This window comes from Lactuca sativa, chromosome 4 (genome assembly GCF_002870075.4).
Source record: "Lactuca sativa cultivar Salinas chromosome 4, Lsat_Salinas_v11, whole genome shotgun sequence".
NCBI classification, from domain to species: Eukaryota; Viridiplantae; Streptophyta; class Magnoliopsida; order Asterales; family Asteraceae; genus Lactuca; species Lactuca sativa.
Genome location: NC_056626.2, coordinates 263,373,214 through 263,399,743, shown reverse-complemented (window position 1 = coordinate 263,399,743; position 26,530 = coordinate 263,373,214). Strand labels below are relative to the sequence as shown.

The window sequence follows — 26,530 nt, the reverse complement described above, 5'->3', positions numbered from 1 at the left end:
AAATCTTCAAACCTAGAGATATGAGTTGTTACCTATGAGTTGGTTGTGCATTGATTGCACGTAAACGCATCAGTAACTTGATGTTATAAAACGTGCCTTTGTGTACAATTCAACAAGTAGTAGAACAAGCATATGAGTCGAAGTTTATCTGTTCCTTCTAGAAATAGAAGCGATATCTGGGCCCCTCGATGTTTTTGTTGTGACCTATGTACCGGCCGGTCAGAACTGAATTGATGTGTTCGATTAAGTTCTTTGTCAAACAAATCGAAAATCGGGAAACAAACTGCTGGACAATAAGTACGACGTTGTTCCATGTATTTGTCCGGCTGATATCATGAGAACAGAGGATTATGTGATCACTTATCTAAAATGGCGCTTCATAGTTCGACAGAGTCTTCACTGTTCGAGGGAGTTTTCGAGAGCTACGATTGTTGGTTGGTTCCTGAAGTTATAGGCAAATATAGTTATTAGACTTATCCAAGTGGGAGTCTGTTGGATAAGGTGTCTAAGTCCATAACTTATTTGGTATATACTTGACCCGACCGGCATGGTCCATTTGGGTTGCATCTCATCCAAACTATTATGGATAATTTTATGAGAGTTATACACATATGTTTATTAATATATTATGAGTTATAATATATTAATATGAAGTTACGTTATTTAATTAGTTTTAGTCTTAAATTAATCATGGATTAATTTAGAGATTAAAAGGAATACTAATTAAATTATGGGCTATTTGTTTTATATAGTGTGGGCTAATACTCATTTGTTAATGGGCTAGGCTTATGTGGAAGTCCATGGATGATCCATGGAGCTTTTAACCCATGGATCCTTGGAAAAGGAAAAGACATGGGTTATTAGGGTTTCACCCTAACCATGCATACTATATAAGCATGCTTATGGAGCATGAAAGTGAGCCTAAGATAGCCTAAGAGAAAGACTAGTGTTCTAGTATGTGTGTGCATGTGTGTGGCCGATTTATACAAGGTGTATATACTCTCTCAAAGTTTTCCAAGAGTTTGTGGTGTTTGTGATTCCATTTGAGGCATTCACACTATTGGTGCTTGGCCCTCAAACTCCTAAGAACCCAACACACCAAAAGGTATGTAATCTCTTCTAACTCTTTTATGTTGAAATGTTCCCCATGCCATGTTAGATAGGTTATAAACCTTGGAAAATTATTATTTTGCATGTATTTAGACAAACATAGATCCAAGGTTTATTTAGGGTTGCATGTACACTTAGGAGTGTTAGAATGCTCAAAACCCAACAGGTTTACCATACAAACGAAACATACTTTTGGAAAAACTATAATAGGTATAGTTTACTAGATATTCATGAGATTTTACATACTATAAGTACTATATCAAGGAAATACTTTCATATAAAAGAAAAAGTGGACTTTTCATACGTTAATCTATTTGATACTAAGTTTTGTGAGACATTCAAATTCACGTACTTTCAAGTATGTAGTTAAAGTCCTGTATTATATACCATAATCTATTGTAGGGAGAGCGTGATATTTGTATATAGATCTATATGAGATTGATAATCTCGCACCTAAATTGTTAGCTCTAGTTAGACCGGCAGGTCTAGGGTGACAAACGTCATAACATTCCAATGCCTGAAGAACGTTGTTACAGACAGTCTACGTCAATAGAATGGAAATAAAACTCACATTGAGTATTAAAAACACGATGATTTACGGGGTTATCAAATGTCTTAGTGATTTTATACATACTTAAATATGTTATTCTAGACATGAAGAACTACTAATGCATTACAGTTTTTGGAACTTTTAAACTACTACACACTCATGGAAAAATATTGGATTTTTCAGAAACAAACTCAGTGATTTTATACCAAACTTACAAATGTTATACATAAACACTTATGAACTCACCAACTTAATTGTTGACACTCTTTCAAAACTACTTGTATTTCTCAGGGATTCAGTAATATAGGTAAACCCTATCTTTTGGAGAAGTGATGCTAAGGTGTTAGTTTAAAACTCATTTTGTCATCATATTGTAATTTTTTTTGAACAAGTATCATTCAATAATGTAACTTTTAAATTATATATATGATGGTTGTTTTAATTTCTTTACTATGTATTCAACTGTTACGATACTACATGAAGTCATCCACCCTCGAATGATTTCGCCATTCTGGTTTGGGGGTGTGACAATGTGGCTTTATATAAATATTAGTAACACCATAATTATAATATTTTATGTGGCCTTATATAAATATTAGTCACGCCATTGTATCTATAAATCAATTATGATTATTTTTTAATTGATTTTCTATGTCAAATTGATATAAAATAGTCATAGTTATAACTTTTTATACGTCTGAATGATAGAAGCAATCATGATAATTAATATAGATATATCTGTAAGCTAATATTAAATCCATAATATCAATAAAAATGTGTCTTTATAATACTTATGATAATGTTTCTCCTAATTATGTGTCTCTATACAATAGACAATGGTCATAATAAAAGATTGTTTTCGTGACTAACTATTAACAAATTGCTACTTATGAAATTAATTACGTGTAGTAATTAGTGAACATGGTCATATTCACTGTAACTGCATGTATGCAAAAGATACATAATAGTTTTAATAAACTTTGAATTGTGTGACAATTTATTAGCAAAACGCCACGTTGAAACAAAATGTATGTCGCCAGTTTGTGATATACAGTCACTACAATTACTAAAAAAGTGTGTTCACTAACGGTTTAACGCCATAATATTGGATAAAATGATTGATTATAGCAACAAAATTCCCTATCCAATAGTCACACTTTGATGATACAACCATATTTTTTTTCATATCATAAAAACACCAAATTTAAAAGTGACCATAAGGTCCATACAATGACATCACCATCGGTCACACTTAGTGAAAAAAAAAGTGTCAATATACGCATATGGTCACACTTTTATGATGTGTTTATTGATCACTTTTCTACTAGTGATATTATTCTCATAATATATTAATAAACTATTTATTTGATTTTATTAATCAAATAAAAAATCAACATCTCTCTCTAAAAATCATCATGTTCAATTGCTAGATTTGAAGACAACCTGAAACGACTTTGTTACTATCAATTTAAGTTTATACTAATTATAGTCATGAACTTAGACATCTTATCCAACAATATTCACGTACACTCTACCTTCTTATGCATTGTTGCAACAAAGAAACTAACATATGTACCCTCTTAAATAAAATGCTCTCTATTCTTGCTAATTTCCTATAGCACCCCTTTATAGAAAATATGAGATTAAGTGAATGCTTAGCACATTACTAAATCAGTGCTTAGGTGTCATTACATGACAATGAAAATGGGTACTCTAAATAAAGTCACCAATATAACCCGTAAAATTGTACTTTAGTCCTTTAAAATAAAATAAAAAAAGGTACATAAGGGAAATTTTAAAACAAAACCCAAGAGTTTTTAGCCCCATAGTGCCATTTTCCTGAAAAACAAAATTATCAATTTACTCTATTTTCATGCCTTTTTGAGTTCATATATCTAAACACGATTTTTTAAACTTAGGTTTTGGTAGCAGATAAATTGACAAAAATGTTTAGAAAAGCATCATATGTTACTTGAAACTAGGTGTGATATCCATGTATTACATGGGTTTAATTAAAAAAAAATATATGAAATTTTAACAATTTCAAAAGTTTGAATTTATAAGCAAAATGAGAAAAAATTTAAATTATTATAATTAATGAGACTTTAATGTATTGAATATATTAAATATATAAACTTTTTCTAACAAATACTTTACTTATATACTAACTTACACATTAAATGTGGAATTTTAATTTAGAAAACTAAAAAATATAATAAAATGACAAGTGGAAAATAAAAAATTTAAAAATTGTAGAAAATGTCATGTGTCCAAATGAAGGAGAAGAGGACATGTGGCAAAAAAAAAACTTTAATTTATTATAGGAGATATGCAAATCACAACGCCCATAAATAGACTACCGTATATACTTTTTATAACGGCTTAGTTATAAACTTTTAATCCATGTCGTAAATAAGTGGAGAAGAAACTTTTAGTTCCTTGACAGCATAACTATTTCCTCGACAAGTTTGTGCACATTCAAGGAAGATGAACCACTAGGACCTGTCGCAGCGTAAGCCTTTTCCTTCCACTCCATGGCCTTATTCATCATACGGTGGCCTTCTTCCCCGAGCATCAACTCATGTACGAGCTTACTGACATCCTCTCTTTTAACGTCCTTTACCATCTCCAGTCCAACCTCCCACTCCTTATATATATACCTACAATTAGTCGGTTGATCCCACCCATAAGGCCAACAAATCATTGGTACCCCAGCCGACAAGCTCTCAATGGTGGAACCCCAACCACCGTGAGTCAAGAACCCTCCGATGGAAGGGTGCTCCAGGACTTTTTCTTGTGGGCACCAGCTTGCTATGAAACCCTTCTCTTTAATATACTCCTCAAATTCAGGTGGCAAAACTGCGGATTCTCCCACAACCAAACCAGATCTAATTATCCAAAGGAAATAGTGGTTGCTATTAGCAAGTCCCCAACCGAATTCTGTAAGATCTTGTAAGGACATTACTGTTGAACTCCCAAAGTTCACATAAATCACAGACTTTGGTTCCTTAGATTCGAGCCACTGTAAACACTCTGGTTCTTCTTTCCATAAGCTGTATCCATCGAAATTTGACATTGTGGCTTGTTTTTCTTCAGCAGGTATCTGATTAAGAAGCAACTGTACAGGGCCAACTGTATAAACGTGAGGAAACATCGAAGAAAGAGCGTTGACTATATTAGCCTCCAGCGCGTCAAAGGTGTGAATAATATTATATTCAACATTGTGGGCGTTTTGTGTAGATTCAGTAATGAACTTAAGAATTTTGTCGTCAGGATTGGTTGTCCTAATGTGGCTGGGCAAATGCTTTAGCTGGATTCCTTTCATTCCTGGAATCCAATCGATAATGGTTTCTAAATACCCGTTTGTCAAGTAACTTTCATCTGTATACAAGTATTAATGACCGGAGTTATTTATTTTGTACATATATATTAAGAGAAGAAGCATATCTAAAACACACGTAAAAAGAAAACCTTTAAGTGGTATAAATCCTTTCTCGATGAGAGATTTAGTCTGGTATGAAACCATGAAGCCACAAGCTGCAACTGTCCAGTAGAGCATGATTGGGATCCCGAGCTTTTTTGCTGCATCAATGGTGAAAACCGACACCACGCCATCAGATATGATTAGAGTTGGTGGAGTTGGAAGTTTCCTTGCAAGTTCGACAAAAGGAGCTAAGAAGCTGGTTTCAATATGATGAAGAAGCAGGTCCATTGCAGGTTTCTCTTCAGATCTCCGAGGAATGCTGTCTGGAATTGTTGCAAATCGGAAACCATCTGAGCCATCGAGCGTGTGGGCACCACCAGAGTTGACCAACCTCTCGTGGATGAACTCTGTATTAACGAAGGTAATTTGGAGTCCCTTGTGGTGAAGAAGCTGCGCTAGTTTGAGCATGGCCTTTACGTGGCTTTGTGAAGGTAATGGAATAAAGATGACATGAGGCCTCTTCTCAGTTGTCGCCACTGTATCCATTCTGCCATGTCTGTTTTCAAAGGGATTGTGGTGTATATATGGGCTTCTTAGTAGACGGCGAAGAATAATTTTTTACTATAAGATAAATATTTAAAATTGATTAACTGAATCTAACTGTAGCTCATGAGTTTATATTTAGGTGTAATATTTAAGTAGCTGTGCAAATTTGACTTAATGTTTAAATTTGTCAAAATTGCCGCATATAGATGTTTAGACAATGCTTAATAAATAATAATATTGATGCATGATCGATTGAAAAATAAACGTAGAGGACAAGATTGAGTGAAGGGCTTGATGTTTATTAAGGAACAATAAAAAAAAAAAAAAAGGATACAATGTAAATATGAATTAGAAAAAACGTCAACATTAAATATGCATCCAATCAAAAACAAAGTACACATGACTAATTCTTCTCTCCGAAAAGGGAAAGTGAAAAAAATATATCCTTAGCACATCTACAATATATTTAATTTGAATTTTTTCATAAAATTCAATGAATTTTCAAATCATCATTTAGCATTTCATACAACTCTATCAATTTTTTTACAACACCTTGAACTTCACAAAGTTCAATACAACATTACAAAATCAATTTTATAAATATATTTAAGAATTAAAAAACATTCATTTTTCTCATTGAAGAGTTCGATGATCATTCAATTTTAAATCTATTGAATGTCGTTGTGGTATCTCACAATAATAGAATATCATACATTAAATAACAAATAGAATTGTCACATCTCTCCCATTGAACTTTTCACGGTAGATGTTCTTACTTTTATTATGTAGAATACCTAATGCCCATCATCAAGGAAGAATGAACAACGCAAGTTGAGTTTGCCATATATGTTGGTATTCGGTTTCTGTCGGTAAGTTGAATGTCGTAAAATAGCTCGTAGGTAAATGTTACTGATTGAATTATGACAGAATCTTTTGTCGTGGATATACCAAAAAAACACGTTTGACATGGTTTGACCACTTGGTTGAGTTTTTATTTAGAAATGGTCTCATTACAGTGAAATATTCGACTTAACTTGCAACAAAAACATTTTTTTTGATTTGAATAAAGTAAAATTATTTTATCCACTAGTTATCATTTTACAAAACTTAGGAAGATTAAAAACAACCATATGAAGAAAAAATGTTTACAACCTTTGATGACTTTGGTTCATCTTGGGAGGTTGGAAGTTGTTGAAGAATGTATAGTAACCTTAGTTAGAAACATCAACGTTTCTTCCACTTGATAAGATGCTAGTCTTCTTGTAATAATAAGAACACTCTTAAGCTTTAAGTTGAAACCTAAGTACTAACTTAAAGAGAGTTGCAAGTATCAAATTCTTTCATGCAAAAGCTTAACCATCTAAGTGTGAAAAAAAAGTAGAGAGAGAGAGATAAAGAAACTTCAGATTTTTTTCACTGGCACTAAAGAATAAAATGAAGTAGTCATTTAAACACTCTAGAAGCATATTATCCATTGAGTATTTTATTTTTGGGAAAATGACTTTTGAGGGTAATAAGGTGTTCGCATTGTATTTATTTGGTCCCTTATCTTTTTTTTTTTGTCTTTATTATATCATTGAACATAATATTCCTGTTCACTAAAACCTTCGCGACCGGTTGTTGTAGGTTACTGCTTATGTGGATATTGCGTGACATTATGTGACATACACTTGGCTTATTAAATGCAAGTCATACAATATTAAGCTGTAATATGTGTCATTCTCATAAATTGTGCCCTAGATCGACATGGATGCTTCTTCTTCTCCTTCTATCTCTTCCAAACAGAATGTTGAATTTCAACCTGAAAATCCTTGTTATTGTTGGTTACCATCTCGTGTACGAACTTCACAAACGAAAGACAATTCATGAAAAAAATTCATATTGTGCCCTAACTCCATGGTAAATCAAATTTTTTTATCTTTTTGGTTTAATCTTCTTTCTTTAACCAATTTGTTACTTTTTTCAAGAATGAAGGACCAAAATGCAAGTTTTGGGAATGGTTGCAGCCTGAAACCCTTGAAAATGAAGTCAGTTCTAGGAAGGACCAAAAAGAACTATGCAATTTAACCCTCAAAATTTCTACATTGAAAACCAGATCAGCATATGTAATATGAAGATGGAACAAGAAAATATGGTTGTTAGACAAGATTCTGAAAAAAAAAAAAACAAATGGAAGCTATTTACTCATAAAGTTCTGATGATTGAGTTCTTTCTGTTGTTTGTGTTTAAGATGTAGTTAGTGAAGTTGTATTCAAAGACAATGTTGTATTTTGTTTGATGTATTAAGAGTAAATGTTTTTGAGTAATGACAGTTTGATGCTTTGAGTGGTTTCAAAGCAATATTAATGTGCTTAACATGTTAGTGAATTGTACATGATACAGGGGTAAAATGGTCCATATTAAGTATAACAGTAATTAATTGTTAATATCTTAATGTATTAAGACTAAATGTTATTTATTAATGATAGTTTGATGCTTTGAGTGGTTTCAAAGAAATATTAGTGTGTTTAACAAGTTATTGAATTGGACATTATGTAGGGGTAAAAGGGTCCAAATTAACCATAACAACAACATCAAACATTTCTTAATCTTTTTTATTAACCACAACAACAACATCAAACATTTCTTAATCTTTTTTATTAACCACAACAACAACATCAAACATTTCAAGGGTAAAATGGTTCAGATTAAGACAAACACCAAAGCATATAATATAGATAAAAGACAAACTTGTAAGATTCCATTAACATGTGCACCATTACAAAAATCCAACCATTACAAAAGTTGTACCCACATTTGTCCTAATATGTCAAAAGATGTGCCATGACTAAAAGTTTTCCCAATTACATAATTAAAAGACTAAAAGTTTGTCTTCCCGAAAATATTAATGCATAAATTCATTCGAACACCAGTGGGTGGTGATCGGTGCTTCCTTCTTTCTTCAAAACCTTCCTCCTGAACCCAACCTTGGTAATTCTTTTTGAGTATTTTCGTGTCCTCTTCCCACTTGCAATAGGTTGAGCAGGGACATCATTAACATGATCCTCTTCTTGAACATCAACATGTGGAGCAGGATCATCCACTTGAATTGGATCTACTTAAACTGGATCTACTTGCATTGGTTCCACTTGAACTGGTTCTATAGTACCTGCTATATTAATCTTATAGTTACTGAGTTGGATGTTGCAGTATAATTACATTGTTTTAATAGCATAGTTAAATATGCATCCAATCAAAAACAAACTACACATGGCTAATTCTTATCTAAGAAAAGGAAACTGAAAACAAAAAATACATCCTTAGCACATCCACAATACATTTAACTTCATAAAATTCAATGAATTTTTAAATCATCATTTAGCATTCCATACAACTCTATCAATTTTTTCTACAACACATTGAACTTCACAAAGTTCAATTTAACATTACAAGAACAAATTTATAAATATATTTAAGAATTGTAAAACATTTATTTTTCACATTGAAGAGTTCAATGACCATTGAACTTTAAATCCATTGAATGTCGTTGTGGTATCTCACAATAGTAGAGTATCATACATTAAATAACAAATAGACTTGTCACATCTCTCCCATTGAACTTTTCATAGTAGATGTTCTTACTTTTATTATGTAGAATCAGTGTTGCAGAAATCGGCATTGACGACCGATTAATCGACGATTAATCGTTTGGCGGCCTTAAACCGATTACGATTAGTGTGTTTGGCGGAAATTGGTCAAAATCGGTCAAAGTCGGCCTTGGCGGTCCTTGGCGGCCCTTGGTGGTCTCGGCGGTCATAGGCGGGAATTTTTTAAAAAATTCAAAAAACTTTAATTTTCAAATATTACACCAAATTTTTATGCTTTCAATTTTTAAAATATTAAACTAAATTTTTCAAAATTTTAAAATTTTAAATTTACAAATACTTAATTTTTTAAGGAATATTAACTTTTTAAATAATTTTATTAATAATTATAGGGTCCCCAATTAATCTCCGATTAATCCCCGCCTAGTCCAATTAATCGTTTATCGCCAGTCGACCGTCGAGCTACCGCCGAGCGATTTTTACAACCATGTGTCGAATACCTAATGCCCATCATCAAGGACGAATGAAAAATGCAAGTTGAGTTTACCATATTCGTTGTTATTCGGTTTCCGTCGGTAAGTTGCATGCACGTCGTAAAATAGCTCGTAGGTAAATGTTACTAACAGAATTACAGCAGAATCGTTTGTCGCGGATATACCAAAAAAAACATGTTTGACTTGGTTTGACCACTTGGTTGAGTTTTTATTTAGAAATGGTCTCATTATAGTGACAAATTCGACATAATTTGCAACAGAAACGTTTTTTAATTTGAATAAAGTAAAATTATTTTACCCACCATCATTTTAAAAAGCTTAGGAAGATTAAAAACAACCATATGAAGAAAAAATGTTTACAACCTTTGAAGATTTTGGTTCATCTTGGGAGATTGGAAGTTGTTGAAGAATGTATAGTAACCTTAGTTAGAAACACCAACATTTGTTCAACTTGATAAGATGCTAGCCTTCCTCTTGTAAAGAACACTTTTATGCTTTAAGTTAAAACCTAAGTACTAACTTATAGAGAGTTCCAAGTATCAAATACTTTCATGCAAAAGCTTAACCACCTGAGAGTGAAAAAAAAGTAGAAAGAGATAAAGAAGATTCGGATTTTTTTCACTAGCACTTAAGAATGAAATGAAGTAGTCATTTAAACACTCTCTAGAAGCATATTATCCATCGAGTATTTTACTTTTCATACACTGCTTCTCGCACTTAAAAAGCCTACATAGAAAAGGTATGGTCTTTGAATAAATAATTCCACCTTATCTTTTCTTACATGCTTTTAGTATTCACGAAAATAAAGTGGGAATAAGCATTAATTTTGGCAGTCATGTTTTCTATAAAAGAAGACTTTCAAATTATCATTTAAAAGCCTCATTAATTCCATTTATTATATTTCCCATGCACATACTTTACCATAGTAAATAATACATGCTCCTAAACTATCTGTAACATCCTAAAAATTAAGACTAAAAAATTTCGATTTTTAAATTAATAAAAACATTATCTAAAACAATATCATAAAAATCATGGTGAATCAGAGTATATCAATAAACATCCAAGTACATCAAAGTTTCATAAAATTCAGAAAAATATGGTATGTGCATTGTAGTCATCCTAAACCCTTCCCTTTCGAACAGAAGTACCTGAAACATAAACTGAAAATCGTAAGCACAAAGCTTACCGAGTTCCCCAAAATATCACATACCGTACATATCACAAATATACTAGGCCCCGCCCGTTATCAGGCCCCGTTCGGTACACAGATCTATCAGTCATCGCGCCCCGTCTGGTATACGTATAAACATATAAGCATATAAACATACAACACATGCAATAATCACGAAGATAAATAGGATACAAAATGGTCATTAGGCCCTACACGACATCGAACTCCGCCCACTATGCATGCAAACACATAGCATATGAAAGAGTCACACAGACATCTAGCATCCTAAACATAAAAAACCATGGGTCAGAATTGGTGCCTTCGACCCGCTAAACACAATGAGGAAAATCACCTCAAGCCACTGAATCTCTCAAAAAATTCTCAGACTGTTGATCCAGAAATCCCTGCACTCTAACACCATCAAATAATTATCCAATTAATAATTGGATCTCGACCCATAAACAAGAATCAAAGCCACTTAACCCATCACCAGGGTAAAAGACCTTTTGACCCTTTCAATTTCTTGGCCAAAAGTCTTGACCCAGCCTGTTTGCTCAAAAAGCCTAATTTCCTAATTGGCAATCCATGGCCCAATATGGCCCAACTTCCTAATTGGGCCCAAAAACTATCATGGGACCCATACCAAGAAAGCCTTACACCTTATCCTTGGCTCAAAGTCAGAAGTCCAATGGCCCAACAAGGCCCAAACCCTAAAAGGCCCATAATAGCCATCAGGGAGAGTACGTTCCGCATACTAGAGACGTACACCCAAGTACTCAGCCATGAAGCACAATGTACAAGTTGTCGATGCAATATTCTAGCATTACGCTGAGCGTACTCCCACGTATGCCCAATGTTCTCGTTAGAGGCCAAAAATCAACATTAAGCTCTTATTAGGTTAAGTCAAGTTGTCCAAACAAATAACTAATCCCTAGACAAGGTCTTAAACAATAAAGTTGCCAACTTTACACTCTTACATGCCTTAATGGGACTTAACACTTAAAAAGAAGATTAATAAAGGTCTTAATACTTGAATGACCAAAATCCTCCATAAAGTTTGCATTTTTATGAAAAAAGAACCTTATTGGAGCTAAGATGTAACATACATGGCTTCTGGAATAGATCAAAAGCTCAAATTTGAACTCAAAAGACTTGAAAAGGCATATAAAACACCATAGAATAGATCTAGCACAAATGATCACCAAGGTGAGAGATTTTTACCTCTAATGGCTCGCAAATAACAAGGTAATCCTGGATCTACAAGCTCAAGCTATAACTCCAAGTGTTCCTATTTGTTTTCTTCACCACAAAACACCAAAAAAACTCACTTTTAAGCTCAAATCTCACCAAATGCACTTAGGTTTTCGAATCTAGGGTTTCATTGGATGGAGGATGAGGATAAGAGGGTTTGGTGTCAAGTTAAGTAGCTTAAATAGGGTCCAAGACCCTAAATTAGAGTTCTCATGAAACTGGAGTACGTCCAACGTACTCTAAATGTTTCCTGCGATCCTTCACCCTAGTACGGCCACCGTACTCCCTATGTACACCCCAGATACTAGTTTTAGCCTTAAACCCACCAACTTTTGAAGGCCATAACTTTTTCGTTCTAAGTCCGTTTTCGACGACCCTTATATCCACATATGTAATGAGAAGCTCCATACTTGTAACAACTTTAAAACTTACCGAACTAAAATCTAAAATTCATAAAGGTCTGAACTGCCAATTTATGGTTATACCCTTGGGCTCCAAATCACAAACCGAACTCCCAAATCGTCTAACTTACATTACCCACACCAAAAGGGGTCTAAATCTCTCTTTTCCAAAGGTCCTAAGCCTTGTGATAACCGATCTTCAAATCATGGCCCAAATTAGGAAACAATTTGGTACAGGGTGCTATAACTCTCCCCCACTTAAATTAGATTTCATCCTCGAAATCATTTCTTACTACGTCCTCTGCCTCTAGACGATCTTGCTCACTTCGTGAATTCCGATTAAGACTGAAAAATCATCCAATACCAACGACTGCTTCCCAAACCTGCCATCAAGCCTTGTCTAGGAAGAAATTACTTATACCTACGAGAGAATGAACCTTAACATTCCACCCTCATCACAAAATAACGGAGCCCAATTTCCCTGACTGAGTGTTGAAACATCTACCTTACTCTTGCCAACTAGAAGACCTCATAACACTGTGATAACCACTCAAATTGGGAATTTCCTGAAAACATGAACCTATCAATTTAAACCCTAGAAGATTACTCCCTAGGACTACTGACCATTCATTCATGGCACCCAGCCCCTAGTCCCTGACTAGGAATACCATTCTACTATATAGAAAGAATGCTCAAAATATACCGATAGTGAATTATACCAAATCCCCCAATTTGGAGGTTACACCTAACAACTTCAAATACGTGCTTGACTTCCTGTCAAATCATCACCAACCTGCTGATCCGATGAGCATAAGGATAGTCAATCCAAAAATTCTCACGTTGCATCCAAATCCAATGTCAGTTCAGGTGTGACATCCCCAAAATTTCGGCCAGAAAAGACCGATTTTCATTTATGCTTTTAAATATTTTCAGAGTAAATCCTTTTAGTTTGAAAGAGTTGCGGAATTTGTTCCCAAAAACAAAACATGATAAAACATTGTTTACCGAAGCATTTCATAAAAGAAATGTATTTTCATTATAATCAAAACTCGGGGTGTCATGTTCCGATACAGACCAATAAGCATAAACGAGTACATTACAAGTCATATGACAAATATAAACATATGCAGACTTGTAAACAAAACAACCTGATGGTTCATCCATCTCATGCCCTTCCGCCACTACCTGTAATACAATTTAAAACTGAGTGGGTCAGGCTTGGGAGTCTGGTGAGCATATAGGGTTTTCAACCCAATATAAATATCATATTTAATTTTCACCAACCAACAATAACCCAATTACCCATTCCCGTTATTCTCACTTTAATGTCCCTAAAACAACTAACATAAGGGACCTAGTCTAAGAATATTTCATCGGGGCGACAACACATGCTTCGGGGGTACCTCAGCAATATAAGTCAAATAAGGCAACCATGAGGGGGATGGAGTACAGCGAATGAACACCCAAGTTCATTAACACCTACAGGTGGCGAACCTGCTAATGTTTCCACAAGACTGTCTAGAATAGCCAGTGGTCGTCATCTAAACTCCGCTAGATGACTCAATCAAACAACAACGAGGCCTCTCATCTGTTTATTACACACCAACTGTCTACCCATGTTCTACCCAACATATTAGTAGATAAAAATATACATTTGTATACATAGTTTAAAGAAAACCTGTAGCGCATGCTTTAATCAACCCATATATCACATAACAGATGAGGCACACACACACATAACACATATCTCATAAAGAAATAAGCAGATCTATAAGATAGAAGTGAGTGAATACACATTCACACATAACACAACCAAATATATACACATAGCACGTATTTTTATATAAAATACTTCGTATTATTGTATTAGAAAGAAAATAACTACACACTCACACTTATAAACAACAATACTCTTAATACACTCGAACCAAAATCGTATTATTATTGTGTTTATGAAAGGTAGTATACACTCACTTGATCAGAAGATGATCGGACAGCACTACCGCTTATAGAAGTAGTATTCCTCAGCAGATCTGGAAGATCTCCTCGAAAATCGAACTTCTCGCGGGCAGAGCTTCGACTCGGGAACCGCACTTCTCGGGATCTTCGGGGTCTCGAGACTTGCCTCAGGGCTAGAGTATGATACCGGGGCTTCGGGGTGGAATCGGCACGCAAAACGATGCAAAAGACTAGAGAGAAGAGAAGAAATGAACAAGAATTTTGGCTGTCTTCGGATCTCTTATATAGAGGCTGGAGCCTCGGAGTACGCAAGGCGTACTGCGTTACGCGGGGCGTACTGCCCAAAACGTCATTGCTTACGTATCCGAAGTGCTCGAGTGCGAGTGTCGACATCCCTCGGAGTACGCGGGGCGTACCTCGGATCAGATCGGTGACTCCTTCGGATAATGCTTCCGAATTTTGATTTAAATTTAAATACAAAATGATTAATAAACTTCGGAAATTCATAACTTCTTCATACGAACTCCGTTTTCGACGTTCTTTATATCCACGGAAAGGTGAGACCATGCTCTACGAATTTCGTTTAGACTCCGTCGGCTAATTTTGAATTTATTTTTATTAATTATTTTTAATAGGCCGCGACAGAAAAACTTTGTTATAAATTCATAACTTCTTCGTTTGACGTCCGTTGTTGCCTAACTTTTTATCGCTTCGACACCAACAATGAGATATTTGATTCTCATTTAGATTGCTTCGGCTAAAAACCCCTCGATCTCAAATCGAGTAAAATAGGTTGCACACCGCTAAGCCGAAACTTCGATAAATCATAACTTCCTCATACGAAGTCAGATTTGGGCGTTCTATATATATTCGGAAACCTCGTTTCAATTACTACAACATTAATCAAATATATTAAGTTTATTTTACACTTAAATTTTGACGCTTATTTTTATTCTTAATTAATCAAACCACATAATTAAGCAATTAAGCACAAAACACATAATACTCAAATAATACAATCTTATTATTTCAAAACGGGTTACAGAGGTTAACCTAGACTATTACATTGCTAAAAATGACAAGCCCGGAAACACAAGCGTTACAATTCTCTCCACCTTAGAATGATTCCGTCCCCGGAATCGCACATCAACAAACAAATGCGGATAGCGACTCAACATGTCACTCTCCGTCTCCCAGGTGAGATTCGGCCCATTCGTGTGTTTCCATCGGACAAGCACTAACCCAACCATTTTGCGTCGCAACTTCTTAGTCTTTCGGTCAACAATTGTCTCTGGTTCTTCAATCAACCTTTTGTTCTCATCAATTCTCAATCCAGAAATTGGAATTATATCGGGAACTTCTCCCGTGAACTTCCTCAAATAACACACATGAAAGGTGTTGTGAATTCCATTCAGTTCTTCGGGTAATTCGAGCTTGTAAGCTTGATTCCCAATCCTCTGAAGGACTTTAAACGGTCCAATAAACCTTGGACTCAACTTTCCCCTTTTACCAAATCTTATAAGTCCCTTCCACGGCGAGACTTTAAGCAAAACCGAATCTCCAACCTTAAAAGTCATCGGTCTTCGCTTCTTGTCAGCATAGCTCCTTTGACGATCTTGAGCTGCTAACATTCTTTTCCTAATTATTTTCAACTTTTCAGCAGTTTGATGAACCATCTCCGGTCCCATAAACTGCTTTTCCCCAGCCTCAAGCCAACAAGACGGCGTACGACACTTCTGTCCATACAAAGCTTGAAAAGGTGCCATCTTAATGCTTGAGTGAAAACTATTATTATAGGAAAATTCTACCAACGGTAAATGTTCATCCCAATTACCTAGGAATTCCAAGGTACATGCTCTCAGCATATCTTCAAGTGTTTGTATTGTTCTTTCACTCTGACCATCAGTCTGCGGATGGTAAGCTGTGCTTAAACATAACTTGGTACCCATTTCCTCTTGTAGACTTTTCCAAAACCTTGAGGTGAAACGACTATCACGATCCGATACAATCGTTAACGGAACACCGTGAAGCCTCACAACTTCCTTCACATAAGAATTTTCAAGCTTCTCCATAGACCACTTCTCCCTGGCCGCTATGAAATGCGCACTCTTAGTGAATCGATCAACGACCACCCAAATCATGTCGTGACCATTCTTTGTTCTGGGCAGTTTAGTGACAAAATCCATAGCAATGTCTTCCCACTTACCCATAGGCACAAGAAATGGTTCTAAACTCCCGTAAGGTTTCTGATGTTGTGTCTTGACTCTCGCACAAGTCACACACTCGGCCACATACTTTGCAACATCAAGCTTCATCGTCGGCCACCAGTAGTAGGGTTTCAGGTCCCTATACATTTTAGTGCTACCCGGATGAATCGAGTACATGGTCTTGTGAGCTTCTTCCATCAGAAGATCTCTGACTCCTCCTGTCTTAGGTATCCAAATCCGATCTTGGAACACCTTCAGTCCATGACTGATTACACCGAACACCAATGTTTTGCCCAAACGTTCTTCCTTTCGGTCATTTTTCTCAGAAGCTTCCTCTTGAGCTTTCTTTATACTTTCCACAATGGTCGAGACAACTTCAATTCTCAACGCTCTTGGCCTCTTCCTTTCAAGATTGACCTTCCGACTGAGAGCATCAGCAACAACATTAGCTTTACCGGGGTGGTAAAGTATCTCGCAGTCGTAGTCTTTAAGTAATTCTAGCCAGCATCGTTGCCTCATATTCAATTCTTTCTGATTAAAGAGGTATTGGAGACTCTTATGATCAGTGAAAAGTTTGCACTTCGTGCCATAGAGGTAATGCCTCCATATTTTCAGAGCGAAAACTACCGCTGCCAACTCCAAATCATGAGTCGGGTAATTCTTTTCGTGCTCTTTCAGCTGTCGAGACACATATGCTATCACCTTTTCTCTTTGGGTCAAAACACAACCCAATCCAACACCAGACGCATCGCTATAAACAGCGAAGTCTTCAACTCCATCGGGTAGAGAAAGTATCGGTGCCTCGCATAGCTTCTTCTTTAGCTTCTCGAATGCTTCTTTATGCTTATCACTCCAAGCATAAGTAGCTCCTTTGTGGGTCAAAGCTGTTAATGGAGTAGCAATCGAAGAAAAACCTTGGATAAACCTTCGGTAATATCCGGCTAATCCTAAAAAGCTTCGAATCTCCGTGGGACTTTTCGGTTGTTCCCACTTCGTCACAGCTTCAATCTTCGCTGGATCAACCATTATCCCTTCTTGGTTGACCACGTGACCCAAGAATTGGACTTCACGAATCCAAAAATCACATTTGGAGAACTTAGCATACAGCTTCTCCTTCTTCAAGACTTCTAACACTTCTCGCAAGTGTCTGCCATGCTCCTCCTGGCTTTTCGAGTAGATCAGAATGTCGTCTATGAACACTATCACGGATTTATCAAGGAAAGGATTACAAACCCTATTCATCAAATCCATGAACGCTGTTGGAGCATTGGTTAGTCCAAACGACATAACCAAGAACTCGTAGTGTCCATATCTAGTTCTGAATGCAGTCTTCTCGATATCTTGCTCTCTTACTTTCAGCTGATGATATCCTGACCTAAGATCGATCTTCGAGAAATAGCTCGAACCTTGCAATTGATCAAACAGGTCATCAATCCTCGGCAACGGATATCTATTCTTTATTGTTGCCTTGTTCAGCTCTTTGTAATCGATGCACATTCTCATACTTCCATCTTTCTTCTTCACAAATAACACCGGAGCTCCCCAGGGCGATGAACTAGGTCTAATGAAACCTTTGTCCAATAACTCCTGAAGTTGCATCATTAGCTCCTTCATCTCCGTCGGTGCTAATCGATAAGGTGCTTTTGCTATTGGCGTGGTTCCTGGTAACAAGTCTATTCTGAACTCCACTTGTCTATCAGGTGGTAATCCAGGAAGATCTTCGGGAAATACTTCCGGATAATCACACACCACTAGAATGCTCTGCATCACCTTCTTTTCTTTCTTAGCATCAATCACAAATGCTAAATATGATGTACATCCCTTGGTCAAACACTTTCTGGCTTTCATTAGAGAAATGATCCCAGAATTCACTCGCCGTTTGTCCCCATACACCATAAACGATTCTTTTCCAGGCGGGTTTACTTTAACTATCTTCTTCTTGCACAAAATTTCGGCATCATTGGCGCTAAGCCAATCCATTCCCAACATGATGTCGAAACCATTAAGTTCGATAGGCAATAAGGCCTCGCGAAACTTATTCCCATTAAGGTCGATTAAGATGTCTTTCATACGATGGCTAACAGGTACAAACTTGCCACTAGCTACTTCAACTAATAAAGCATTATCTAGTCTAGCAACAGACAAAGCTAGCTTTCTACCAAACTCATGCGAAATAAAGGAGTAGTTGGCTCCAGAATCAAACAATATATGAGCAGGTAATTCGTTTACGAGAAAGGTACCTGAAGCAACATCAGCTTCATCCTTTGCAGCCTCAAGTGTCATCTGGAAGGCTCTCGCCTTCGACTTTGGTGGAATGTTGGGCTTTGCTGCCTCCTTCTTCCTCGGACAGTCTTTCAAAATGTGCCCCTCTTCATTACAACCAAAACACATCCTTTTGTTGTTCGGACATTCATTGGCAAAATGTCCAACCTTTCCACACTTGTAGCAGGTCACATCCTCGCTGCATTTCCCAAAGTGCTTTTTCTTACACTTATCACACCACTTTGCTTCGCCTCCTTTTCCTCCAAACTTTTTCGAATCAGATTTCGAAAATTTGCTCTTCTTACTGGAACCAGATGTTCCTTCAAACTTCCTTTTCTCACCAACCTCAACCTTGACGGTGGTTCTCCCCTTGATCATGTTCTCCACAGACTTGGCAGCCCAGATAGCTGCCTCTAGAGTAAGTGCCTGACGTACTGGCACCTCGTACTCCCATGGAAGTCCCTTCGCATATCGGTCCACCTTTGTCAGCTCGTCTGGAACGATACGCAAGGCAAACTCCATCTTATCGGTGAAGTTATTGGTGTACTCATCCACTGACATGCTACCCTTCGTCAATGTCAAAAACTTATTCTCCAACTCCAACAGATTTTGAGCTGAGCAGAACTTACGCTTAAACTGCACCAAGAACTCTGCCCATGACAATTGCAGTGGCTCGTTAGGGCTTAAGGTCTTCCCTAGAGTGTTCCACCAACGAACGGCTCCACCTCGGAATTGTCACACGGCATAGATAGTTTGCAACTTACCTCTGCAGCCACACGTCATGAAGGCTAGCTCCATTTCGGAGATCCAATCCATAACCCCAATCGGATCCTCCTTTCCATTGAAGGTCGATAGTTTGCAAGTCAAAAAGTCCTTGTACTTACATCCCATTCCATCATTCCTTCCTTCATGGTTATCTTGCCTAACTATCGGTGGGTTGGCTGGACCAACAGACCCACTGAAGTTTCCTCCTTCTGAGTGCCCTTCATTTAATTTAGGCTCTTCCACACGAATCGACAGTTCTTCACGATTTTGTTGAAGCAACCGTCTAGTTTCATCCATCTGACGATCCAACATCGTCTGAATCATCAATTGTACACCAGCCATGGTTATTGGCTTAGGTGCTGCTGCTACGACAGGTATTGGCTCAATCACTGGTGGTTGATTCCTGTTTTCGTCAGCATTTCCAACTCCACTTCTTGTTCTCACCATTTTGATCTACACCGAATAAGGTGAAATTAGATCCTCAATCATGATAGATATTCAAATCATCCTTATCACTCCGAAACGTTTACATGCTAGTTCTAATATCGTAGACGTACGCTTAGAATCCTACACACATAAGGTTTCTAGATCCGGTCGGCAACAGACCATAGATCCAAACAAATAATATCATATATGGCAACATATAACATTTAGCACATAAAGCATTTTAGGCAACTTTCCTAAAATAAACCAGTGCTCGTGTCTAAATCACAACAGACACACATCTCAAAACTCACTTAGCATTCTAAGTTTAAGTCTAGAAATCCTACAAATTCCTAGTTCGCTTAAACTAATGCTCTGATACCAACTATGACATCCCCAAAATCTCGGCCAGAAAAGACCGATTTTCATTTATGCTTTTAAATATTTTCAGAGTAAATCCTTTTGATTTGAAAGAGTTGTGGAATTTGTTCCCAAAAACAAAACATGATAAAACATTGTTTACCGAAGCATTTCATAAAAGAAATGTATTTTCATTATAATCAAAACTCGGGGTGTCATGTTCCGATACAGACCAATAAGCATAAACGAATACATTACAAGTCATATGACAAATATAAACATATGCAGACTTGTAAACAAAACAACCTGATGGTTCATCCATCTCATGCCCTTCCGCCACTACCTGTAATACAATTTAAAACTGAGTGGGTCAGACTTGGGAGCCTGGTGAGCATATAGGGTTTTCAACCCACAATAAATATCATATTTAATTTTCAACAACCAACAATAACCCAATTACCCATTCCCGTTATTCTCACTTTAATGTCCCTAAAACAACTAACATAAGGGACCTAGTCTAAGAATATTTCATCGGGGCGACAACACATGCTTCGGGGGTACCTCAGCAATATAAGTCAAATAAGGCAACCATGAGGGGGATGGAGTACATCGAATGAACACCCAAGTTCATTAACACCTACAGGTGGCGAACCTACTAATGTTTCCACAAGATTGTCTAGAATAGCCAGTGGTCGTCATCTAAACTCCGCTAGATGACTCAATCAAACAACAACGAGGCCTCTCATCTGTTTATTACACACCAACTGTCTACCTATGTTCTACCCAACATATTAGTAGATAAAAATATACATTTGTATACATAGTTTAAAGAAAACCTGTATAACATGCTTTAATCAACCCATATATCACATAACAGATGAGGCACACACACACATAACACATATCTCATAAAGAAATAAGCAGATCTATAAGATAGAAGTGAGTGAATACACATTCACACATAATGTCACACCCCCAAACCAGAATGGCGGAAACATTCGGGGGTGGATGACTTCACGTAGTATCACAACTATTGAATATTGTAAAGAAAGTAACACAACCATCACATATATAATGAAAACGTATGTTGTTGCGTTATACATAATAGCAAAAGAATATTACAATGAGATGATAAATGTTCCATAATAAAACATCTTTAGTGTTTCCTTCTCCAAAAGCTGGTGGATTACCTGTATTACTGATTCCCTGAGATATACAAGTGGTTTCGAAAAAGTGTCAACAATTAAGTTGGTGAGTTCATAAGTGTTTTGCATTGAAAAGTATGTCCTTTTTTATAGTAAATCGATGAACGAGGTTTTCAGAAAATCCAATATTTTCTTTAAATGATTTGAAAAGTTTCCCGTGTTGGAGTGCATTAGTGTTTTCCATGCTTGAATAATAGGGATAAAGTTTGTGTTAACAATAAAATGGAAAACTGAAATGCATGTATGAATCTCGTAAATCTAACTTGTTTTTATACTTTTATGTGAGTTTTATAACCATGCTATTGACATTGATGGCCGGTAACAACGTTCTTCAGGCGTTGGAATTGTTATGACATTTGTCACCCCAGGCCTGCCGGCCTAGCTGTAGCTAACAGCTTAGGTGTGGGATTGTCAATCCCGTATAGATCTATACACAAGTATCACGCTCCCCCTACAAGGGATTATGGTATATAATACAGGACTTAATAATGCATACTCGAACGTACGTGAAGCTGTCTCACATTACTAGGTATAAACAGATTTACGATAATGAAGACTTTACTTCTTTTGAAAGCATTTCATTTGTCGAGATGTATATGTAAAACGTATGAATCACTTGAATACTACACTCATTATAGTTTCTCAAAAGTATTTCCCATTTGGTAATAACAACTTGGTGATATAATGGCCCTTTAAACATAAAGTTATTTTTGTATCAAAACTCTATAAGAACGATATTATAAAAATGATACTTTGATTTGTAATGTACTTGTATTCCCCCCCTAAAACGTGAAAAGAATTGAAAAGTAGGGGTATGAACTCACTCGTTAAGTATGAAGAGAGAGGCTAGGTTTGAGCAGAACTTCGATCGCGGATGGTTGCGTCGTCGGGTTCTTCGGGGGTCTCTGCAGCGTAAATCTTTCGTCGGGGGCTCGAGTGCGGAAACCAAGGTCGTCGGGACAGCTTCTTGTGCTTGGAAGTGTGTGAGAGTAACTGGAGATTTGAGAAAGTGTGCCTAAACTCGCAGTTGATGCCATCTATTTATAGTGCTGGAAGAGTGAGTACGCGGGGCGTAATTTTGGAGTACGTTGGGCGTACTCACGTACGCGGCGCGTACGTCGTTACGCTGGGCGTAATATGGCGTCATGGCTTACGACTCCTGGCTAGCTAAGTGTAGCTTGGGCGGGCCGATGGGACTCGACTATGGGTCTAGTACGCGGGGCGTACTCCCTCATTACGCGGGGCGTAATCCTGGCTTCCGACTTCTAAATTCCGTAACTTTCGCATACGAGCTCCGTTTTTCGCGTTCTTTATATCCACACGTAGGTGAGATTATGCTCTACAACTTTCATTTAGACTCCGTCGGCTAGTTTTGACTTTATTTTTAATGATATAATTTTAATAGGTCGGGCCTCCTAAAGTTCGTTAAAAATTCATAGGTTCTTTATTCGACGTCGGTTTTCGTTTGTCTTTTTATCGTTTTAGTACTACTGAGGAGATCTTCAACTTCCGCTTAGGTGGCGATAGCTAAGTAACACTCGATCTTCAATCCGAGTTTTTAGCCCTATACTACTGTTACGAAACTTTGAAAATTCGTAACTTCTTCATACGAGGTCCAATTTGGGCGATCTTTTTATGCACGCTCACCTTTCAACGAGAGCTACGACTTTTGTTTAGATACTTAAGGCTAAAATGTATTTTATTGAGATTTTTCTTTTTATGTCAAATAATGTTTTAACGTCGTGTTGTAAATATACGAGTGGTTATAATTTCTTCAATATAACTCGGTTTTGAGTGTTCTTTATGTTCTTGGAAACCTTGGCATGATATCTAATATTTGATGCAGCCCAACCTTGATACTTGAACGCTTTATTTTCGATGTTAATTTCGTTGGACTTAGCTTTTGAGTGTTACAATGCTTTTGGAAAATATAGGGTTGTCACATCATCCCCCTGTTAAGGGAATTTCGTCCCGAAATTTAATCTAAGATAGTGTTTACAGTTTTAGGAAAAAGATGCGGGTACTTTTGTTTCATCTGATCTTCGCGTTCCCAGGTGTATTCAGGTCCTCGCTTGGCGTTCCAGCGGACCTTTACAATGGGTATTCGGCTTTGTTTAGTCCTTTTGATTTCCCGATCCATGATCTCTACTGGTTCCTCCACAAATTGAAGGTTTTCATTTATTGCAATTTCGTCTAGAGGGACGACAAGGGTCTCGTCGGATAAGCACTTCTTCAGATTCGATATGTGAAAGGTAGGGTGTACGTTGTGGAGTTCCTGAGGTAGTCTAAGTTTGTAAGCCACTGGACCGATCCTGGCAAGGATCTCGAATGGTCCGATGTATCTAGGGTTCAGTTTTCCACGTCTTCCGAAGCGTATTAACCCTTTCCAAGGTGAGACTTTGAGTAGGACATGGTCTCCAACTTGGAATTCCAAGGGTTTGCGTCTCTTATCTGCGTAACTCTTTTGTCTATCCCTTGATGCTTTTAGATGTTCTCGGATTTGAACAATTTTCTCCGTAGTCTCCCTTATGATTTCTGGTCCAGTGAGCGTGTTGTCAGTTGCTTGTCCTTTTGCTAGTTGCGTGTCCCCCACTTCGGCCCAGCACAACGGTGACCTGCATTTGCGGCCATAGAGGGCTTCGAACGGGGCAGCTTTGATACTGCTGTAGTAGCTATTGTTGTACGAGAACTCGACCAATGGTAGATGTGTGTCCCATGCTTTGCCAAAATCGATTACGCAAGCTCTCAGCATGTCTTCTAGGGTTTGTATAGTTCTCTCGCTCTGGCCGTCGGTTTGTGGGTGATAAGCGGTACTCATGTCTAGTCTTGTTCCCAAAGCTTTTTGTAGCGACTGCCAGAACCTTGAGGTGAATCTACTATCTCGGTCCGAGATAATGGATATGGGTACACCATGCAGTCGTACAATTTCTCTGAGGTATGTCCTTGTTAACTTCTCCAATTTATCCGTCTCTTTGATCGGTAGGAAATGCGCTGACTTAGTTAACCTGTCGACAATTACCCAAATGGTGTCGAGTCCGCTTGTTGTTTTGGGTAATTTTGTTATGAAATCCATGGTTATCCGCTCCCACTTCCATTCGGGTATTTCTGGTTGTTGTAATAAACCCGAGGGCTTCTGATATTCCACCTTGACTTTGGCACATGTCAGGCATTTGCTTACGTAGGTAGCAATTTCGGCTTTCATGTTTTGCCACCAGTACAACTTCTTGAGATCGAGATACATCTTATCGGAGCCGGGATGTATGGAGTATCGTGTTTTATGGGCTTCGTCCATAACAATTTCTCTGAATCCACCAAACTTCGGTATCCAAATTCGATCCATGAAATAACGAATTCCGTTGTTCTTGGTCTCAAGGTTCTTATCCATTCCCCTTAGGGCTTCTCCTGTCACATTTTCGGATTTCAAGGCTTCTATTTGGGCTTCCTTGATTTGCGTGAACAGGTGTGAATGGATTGTCATAGTTAGGGATTTCACTCGGCGACCTGAGTATTCCTTCCGACTGAGTGCATCAGCCACTACATTAGCCTTTCCGGGGTGATATCGAATTTCGCATTCATAATCACTAAGTAGTTCTACCCATCGCCTCTGTCTCATGTTGAGTTCCTTCTGGTTGAGGATATGTTGGAGGCTTTTATGATCAGTGAAGATGGTACATTTTGTGCCGTAGAGATAGTGTCTCCATATCTTCAGAGCGAAAACGACTGCTCCTAGCTCAAGATCATGCGTTGTGTAGTTCACTTCGTGCGTCTTTAGTTGTCTTGAGGCGTAGGCGATGACCTTCCCTCTTTGCATTAAGACACACCCAAGTCCTTGGTTTGATGCATCACAATAGACCACGAAGTCCTCCGTTCCTTCTGGCAAGGTTAGGATGGGCGCACTACATAAGGCTCGTTTTAGTGTCTGAAATGCGCTGTCTTGTTTTTCTCCCCAGTCGAAGGTCGCATTTTTCTGGGTTAGGGTGGTAAGTGGCTTGGCAATCCTTGAAAAGTTCGGTATGAACCTTCGATAATACCCGACGAGTCCCAAAAATTGCCGGATTTCTGTAGGGGTTCTTGGAGTAGTCCAACTATCTATTGCCTTTATCTTGGAGGGGTCCACGTGTATTCCTTCTTTGCTTACAGCATGTCCCAGGAAATCCACTTCCCGAATCCAAAATTCACATTTGGAAAATTTTGCGTAAAGTTTCTCTGCCCTTAATGTTTCCAGTACTTGGCGGAGATGTTTGCTGTGTTCTTCCTGGCTTCTTGAATAGATGAGTATATCATCTATGAATACGATCACGAATTTATCCAGGAAGGGACGACATACTCGGTTCATTAAGTCCATGAACACTGCTGGAGCATTCGTCAATCCGAAGGGCATTACAACAAATTCGTAGTGACCATAACGTGTTCGGAAAGTCGTTTTGGGGATGTCTCCTTCCAGTACTTGCAGTTGGTGGTAACCAGATCTTAGATCGATCTTTGAGAAGTAGCTTGCTCCCTGAAGTTGGTTGAATAGATCGTCTATGTGCGGTAAGGGATATCGGTTCTTGATCGTGAGTTTGTTTAGCTCCCGATAATCGATGCACATGCGAAAGGATCCGTCCTTCTTCTTCACAAATAGGACTGGCGCTCCCCATGGTGAGAAGCTTGGTCTGATGAATCCCTTGCTCAGTAGCTCGTTTAATTGACTGGATAGTTCCTGCATCTCGGTTGGGGCTAAACGGTACGGCGACTTTGCTACAGGGGTAGCCTCGAGGATTAAGTCGATTCTGAACTCGACTTGACGTTCGGGTGGGATTCTTGGAAGATCTT

At 37.6% G+C, this 26,530-nt stretch overlaps 1 protein-coding gene across 1 annotated transcript; it reads right to left on the bottom strand.

Moving 5' to 3' along the window:
• Window positions 1–3,954: 3,954 nt before the first annotated feature.
• LOC111904453 (UDP-glycosyltransferase 85C2) lies at window positions 3,955–5,664 on the bottom strand. The gene is made up of 2 exons (XM_023900219.3): window positions 5,132–5,664; window positions 3,955–5,041 (listed from the first exon to the last, which is right to left on the bottom strand). The coding sequence occupies exons 1-2, from the start codon at window positions 5,628–5,630 to the stop codon at window positions 4,092–4,094; spliced, it is 1,449 nt and encodes a 482-aa protein (XP_023755987.2). The 5' UTR covers window positions 5,631–5,664; the 3' UTR covers window positions 3,955–4,091.
• Between the last annotated feature and the right edge of the window lie 20,866 nt (window positions 5,665–26,530).

What these genes read in the sequence shown, in the direction of transcription:
- LOC111904453 (XM_023900219.3), bottom strand. Translation starts at nt 5,630, where the DNA reads ATGGATACAGTGGCGACAACTGAGAAGAGGCCTCATGTCATCTTTATT. An exon ending in AGGATTTATACCACTTAAAG is followed by an intron (nt 5,042 to 5,131) that starts GTTTTCTTTTTA and finishes ACTTGTATACAG; the next exon opens with ATGAAAGTTACTTGACAAAC.